The sequence below is a fragment of the Gymnoscopelus microlampas genome (genome assembly GCF_963454915.1).
Source record: "Gymnoscopelus microlampas genome assembly, chromosome: 11".
NCBI classification, from domain to species: domain Eukaryota; kingdom Metazoa; phylum Chordata; class Actinopteri; order Myctophiformes; family Myctophidae; genus Gymnoscopelus; species Gymnoscopelus microlampas.
Genome location: NC_139948.1, coordinates 22,858,017 through 22,864,146, shown reverse-complemented (window position 1 = coordinate 22,864,146; position 6,130 = coordinate 22,858,017). Strand labels below are relative to the sequence as shown.

The following is a 6,130-nucleotide window of genomic DNA, read 5'->3' as shown; positions in this document are numbered from 1 at the left end:
GTTTTAAGAGGCCCTGTGTCATACCTTTCCATGGGGTCCAGATAGAATTCATAGCAACAGCCCTGGTGATCATGAGTCCCAGTCAGATGTTGTATGTTTCAGAAAATGTTTTAATTACAGGTTAGAGGCAGTGCACTGGAGTTTTCCCATGGTAACAATACTCAGGTATACAAGAACGTATTGTTTATAAGCTCACGGCTTTTAAACATAGTAAATAATCATCACTATGTGTTGTTGTTATATACAAAAGATCTGAAGGAACAATATAACCTCAAGGGCTGTTTTTCCAAGTCTCCCTGTAGTCTTGCAACATTACTGTGTTGTGTGTACAGTCATAAAACAGCCCTGTAATCATACCCACAAATACTTGGTAACAGCCTCATCATTTGATATCATACTTTATCAGTTGGTTTCAACCATATTCATTGATTAAAGCTGTTTGTGTTATGGATTAAAGGTTGGCTCCAATGACAAAGGCCTGGTTCTACTTAGCCTGTTTTCTATTACATAACTCTAAATATAATTAAGCAAGTATTAATTGGTTTTAGTTAGTAATTTAATACATGTCACTTATCCCCGCCCCCCAATCTTGTTGAGAATGAAGCAGCTGTACTTATAGTTCCTATAAGGAGCATTCTGGCCCCTAAATATGGGTAAAGTTGGGTTTGCTATGGGAAAATGGTTGGTCAGACACAGTAACAGTCATATGGTATTGAGTAATACCATAAAAACCACTGTGGCTAGAAACAGCTTATCAGCAGTTTACAGAGGTGTGAGGTTTTGCAGGTAAAAAAGACCTACATTTATAGCCTGACCCTGGGAGGCCAGTTCTGTTGCTGGTGCTTTGCAGAATCTGTAAAAAATAATGAAAAAGTGGAAGTTGTAAGGCAACTGAGGGAAGGGGGAAAAAAAAGATTTAAGAACTGCTTCACTTTTCCAGTTTTTCTAGAAATTTCCACTGAGTTCTGTAGAAAGCCAGAACCACAAAAAAACAGTAGGCTATACACTTTGCTCACATCATTTGTCATCAGTATTTCTCCACCTGTATTTGTTTTCCTATGTAAAACATTGAGTATTGGTATTGATATTAAAATCGCTGATTCACCACTGTTTATGTTATCCAACCAAACAACATTAGCCTATAATATTGTTTTCTATGCCTACATAAGCTTTATAGCTCCAAATTGCATTATGCACCAAATTAATATTTTCAAATAAAAATAATTAGGCCTACCTTTGTTATTTATTTATTTTTGCTAATGAGGTCAAATTGAAAATGATAATCAATCTGAAAACATGTAATGTTGCAACATATTCATGAGGTCAGACACGGTGATTGGCAGTGGTGGAAAAAGTACTCACATTTTGAGCTGAAGTAAAAGTATCAATACTGCAATGTAGAAACACTCTGTTACAAGTAAAAGTCCAGTAAATCAAAATGTTCTTAAAAAAGTACAAAAGTTTTGGCATCAAACATATTTAAAGTACCAAAAGTAAAAGTACTCATTATGCAGAATGTCCCGTTTCACAAGTTATCATATAACCAAAATGAATACAAATCTTTTTAAAATAGCAGATCTACAAGCTCACAACGTGTCACATCATGACGCGTTGTGAGCTTGCGATCAGCTATTTTCAAACAGCCAAAGTTTAAATAGGGTTGAAGTGGTTAATGTATGTTTATTGTTTTGTAACAATAATCAAAATCTACAAAGTAACTAGTAACTAAAGTTTTCAAATATTTGTAGTGGAGTAAAAAGTAAGAGATGTAGTGGAGTAGAATTAAAAATATTGGAAATAGAAAATACTCTAAATGTAAAAAATCTTCAGATTTGTACTTGAGTAAATGTACTACGTTACTTTCCACCACTGGGGATTGGCCAATTTACACAAACAGCCCGCCTACTTCCTATCCAAATCCTGATATGTTTGGCTGAAAGGTTTGGCTACATTTTGTGCTGCGTCATGTCTGTCACGCGCTGCATTGTGGGCCTATAAATACAGCCAGCGACGCCGTTCAAGCTTCACATTTTCCGGGAAGAAACTACAAGGAGTTCTTGCTTCAACAGTGTTTGAACGGAACTTCTAACATTCATCCCGCCGTATTACTTAACCTGCATTCCGGAGTTGTTTGACCAAAAACGTCTACAAGACCGCCACTAAACTGCATTTAAGCTATATTTTTCTACAGTCTTAATTTTGATAAGAAAACCAGCGAAAACGCCAGCCAAAATGGAGTCCTCTCAAGTGCGTCAGAACTACCACCAGAACTGCGAGGCCGCCATCAACCGTATGGTCAACATGGAGCTGTATGCCTCCTACACCTACACCTCCATGGTAAGACATGAATAATAATGTGTTTAATTTAATTAAGACGTGAATCATGAGAAAGTGCGTTTATCTGTGGACAGCCAAGCCGAGGTGCACAAGCTGAGTCTTGGATCAAGAGTCTTAATCCAAAATACATCTACATACATGCATAGATACGAAAGTAAAAGTCAGACTCGATGAAATGCATGTATTAGTCTTGATCCAAGGCTAGCCCAAACAGAAATAAAGACCGATGTTGGTAGCTTATTCATTTCATTTTACATCAAAGTATTGAAATGTCTTGGTTGGTCGTCCACTCACCCAATAACAGTTCAGGTGACTCCATTTGTTGTTGACAAGGAAGCGGCAGCAGTGTGTAGACACTAGACAGCCATCCACACCCTGTGTGTCATGCATTCATACATGTTATTGTTGTACTTGACTAAGAATAAAACTACTAGATTTAGTCAGACAAAATGACCCGTGTTTTTAACCACAGTCTGTGTCACAGCTGCCTCTTTTTAGCCAAATAATGACAGGTGCCGTTTCTTAATCATTGTTTTTGTGCTCTTCCTGCCTCGTGTTTTTCCTTCATGGTGGCCTCTTGTCTCTTTCTCTCTCCTATCTCTTTCTCAGGCCATGTATTTCTCCCGAGATGATGTGGCCCTGCCAGGATTCTCCAGTTTCTTCAAGGAGAACAGCCATGAGGAGAGGGAGCACGCTGAGAAACTGTTGTCCTTCCAGAACAAGCGAGGAGGACGCATCTTCCTTCAGGACGTCAAGGTCCGTGTCCTTATCCTATTTCCATTAACCCATAAGACCTGATGAGCCGACTCTACAAATGCTCTTCTAAATCAGTAGTTCTCACACTTAAAAGATTTTTTATAAAATAGTAGATCGCTGTGAGCTTGTACATCTGCTATTTTTGAATAGCCAATGCTAAAATCTAAAATGACACTGATGTTTCCCTGGTTTTACTCACCCAGTGTGTTCAGCCTTTCGCTGAAACGTCTGTAACTAAGACTAAGATGAAAACAAATTATGCAAAACATGAAAATTAAGTATTCTGGGGTGCAGAGAGCTTAATTTTTCAGTATATTTGTCATCATACCTGGTATACATTAGTGTGAACTATTGAACATACTGACACTGATATTAATACTTGTTATCTCTATTTAAAATAAACCTGTAGTTAACCTCTCTGGAAACTTGTAATAACAGCTGGTGTACTTAAGTTAGGGCAACTGTGTCTTGTAACCTGGACTCTTGTAACCTGGAGGTTTTTTATTCCACTATACTTAACAGTGTTGCCCTTTCTTTTGTAGAAACCCGAGCGTGATGAGTGGGGCAGTGGACTAGAGGCCCTGCAGTGTGCCATGCAGCTGGAGAAGAACGTCAACCAGGCTCTGCTGGATCTGCACAAACTGGCTTCTGAACTAGGAGACCCACATGTAAGTAGATTCAGTTAAGTTTGACAAACTGCTATACAACCACCATGACGTGGATTAAAAAACCATGGTGCCCAAATTGAATAACTGTTAGATTTAGCTTTATTGACCCGATTACATCACACTATGATAGTAACTAATTTTATTAGTCAATTTTATTATTGTCCCAATTCACACAAACGCTTTGCATTGAGTAGAGACATGATTCCCCCCTGGGCTTCTTTTTGCAATGGTAGCCAGGGAAAATAGTAGTTAACCGTTCCATGTCATCTTGTCTCCTGTTAGCTCTGTGACTTCCTGGAGAGTCACTACCTGAACGAGCAGGTGGAGGCCATCAAGAAACTTGGCGACTACGTCACCAACCTCACCCGTATGGACGCCCACACCAACAAGATGGCCGAGTACCTGTTCGATAAGCACACACTGGGAGGAAAGAGCTAAACCCACGTTCCGATGAGGGGGAGAGAGAAAAACACGCAGGCTTCAACTTGTCCCAAACAAGATGTTACCCAACCTCTGGCCTCAACCTTGCATACACTGATATTCACTGATGTTTCTAATCCATTATGTGCTTTAACACATGAGTTTTCTCATGATGTTTTGCATCCGAGATTATCATGATTGTTGAGGCACAGTCATTGTGGTTAAAAATATTGTGTGAAGAGAAGTTTTATGGGGTTGTGTTGCTTTGCTTTGGACCATCCAATTCTCTTATAATTAAGAGGGGTTGTGAATTAATGTTTCTGAACACTCTGAATAAACCTTTTGTGCTGGAGTCTTAATGTCTGTCTGGGTTTGAAGTTTCTTGCAGAAATTGCCACAGTGCTGTAGCTTGTATCAGCTGTTTTGCTTGCACCATGACACAATTCTCTATATTAAAATGAAATATTTAACATCTTAAGTAATTTGAAATATACACCAAGAAGCTTTATCTCACCAGATAAATTCTTAAACAGTATTTTTAAGTGGTCTATTGATGGTAGCAACAGAAAATTGCAGGGAAATGGAATACTGACCGCTTCATATATATTCATGAAAAACCACAACGCACCAACCATTTCAGTCTTTTAACATGGAAGATGGCCTTTTGGTCAGGTTAAGCTGCACCATGAGTGCAACAATATTCTGGGCTATTGAGCCATATCCATCCAGCTGGATCGGAATGCATCCTATTTCTCATATTCAAAGCTTGAGACCATTCTCAGTGAGTCGTGCTGTGTCCCAAACAAGATGCCACCTGCAAAGCTAACTTAAAGGTTGGAATGCATCGAGGTCTATCATATTGAGACACGTGTCAATTTACAGTGTGCTGGGCTTAAGGAAGCCCCTTGTTTTTCCATTATCTTAATATCGATCTACCCAATTTTCTGTAAACTAAAGATGGAGCTTGTACGAAAAACGAAAACATCACCCTACACATGTGATGTGGCAATCAAGCTTTTTCTGATTCTATGGGAAAGCTTTTCCAATACTGGTTGTTTCCGTTACGAACCACAAGGTGGAGACATTTTCTCACAACAAATATTAGACTTGCATAGCAATTGGTCTACATAGAGATCAATTATGAATTAGATCCCTGAAGCCAGCATAAGACATGACAATGTAATGCACTGCAATATAGAAATACTCTGTTACAAGTAAAAGTCCAGAATTCAAAATGTACTTGATCTACAAGCTTTACATCTATACGCTCACAAGGTTGTGAGCTCGACTATTTTCAAATAGCCAAAGTATAAATAGGGCTTAAGTGATTAAAGTATGTTTCCTAATAATAATACAAAATGTACAAAGTAACTAGTAACTAAAGTTTTCAAATAATTGCAGTGGAGTAAAAGTACAAGATTTGCCTCTGAGATGAGATGCATTGCAGTGGAAGTAAAAGTACTGAAAATTGGAAATACTCCAGTAAAAATACCTCGAAATTGTACTTAAGTACAGTACTTGAGTAAATGTACTTAGTTACTTTACACCACTGGTAAGGGGGATCAGACAGTAAGTAGGTGGATTGTCAGTAGTTGGCATACAGGGATCTTCCACAGATTAACACATAGAGAGAGAGAGAGAGAGAGAGAGAGAGAGAGAGAGAGAGAGAGAAGTAGCTATAGTGCTTGTGCGCAAATCCAACTCCTCTGTGTGGATGTGTCCACAATATAGTCTATATGGAAAATAAATATACATTAAAATAATAATAAAAAGCGGAACAGAAGACAGAGGAAGAGACCGTAAAGGGTGAGTTAGTCAACATGGTTGTTTTGAACTGAGTCAGTATTTTGTATCTGTTAAGTTTCAATGTGTTTTTGTCAGCTATAGGTTTCAGTCTAGCAAATCCCTTAATGAACAGACACGAAGAGAAGTTTGTCCAACAACACTAA

General features: G+C 38.4%; 1 protein-coding gene across 1 annotated transcript; it reads left to right on the top strand.

Annotated features, from left to right (window-relative positions):
• The first annotated feature begins 2,018 nt into the window (after positions 1-2,018).
• Positions 2,019-4,540, top strand: LOC311056413 (ferritin, middle subunit). Its single transcript, XM_084073002.1, has 4 exons — positions 2,019-2,337; positions 2,947-3,093; positions 3,636-3,761; positions 4,044-4,540. Exons 1-4 carry the CDS (start codon positions 2,233-2,235, stop codon positions 4,197-4,199), a joined length of 534 nt encoding a protein of 177 aa, XP_083929128.1. The 5' UTR covers positions 2,019-2,232; the 3' UTR covers positions 4,200-4,540.
• Positions 4,541-6,130: the final 1,590 nt, after the last annotated feature.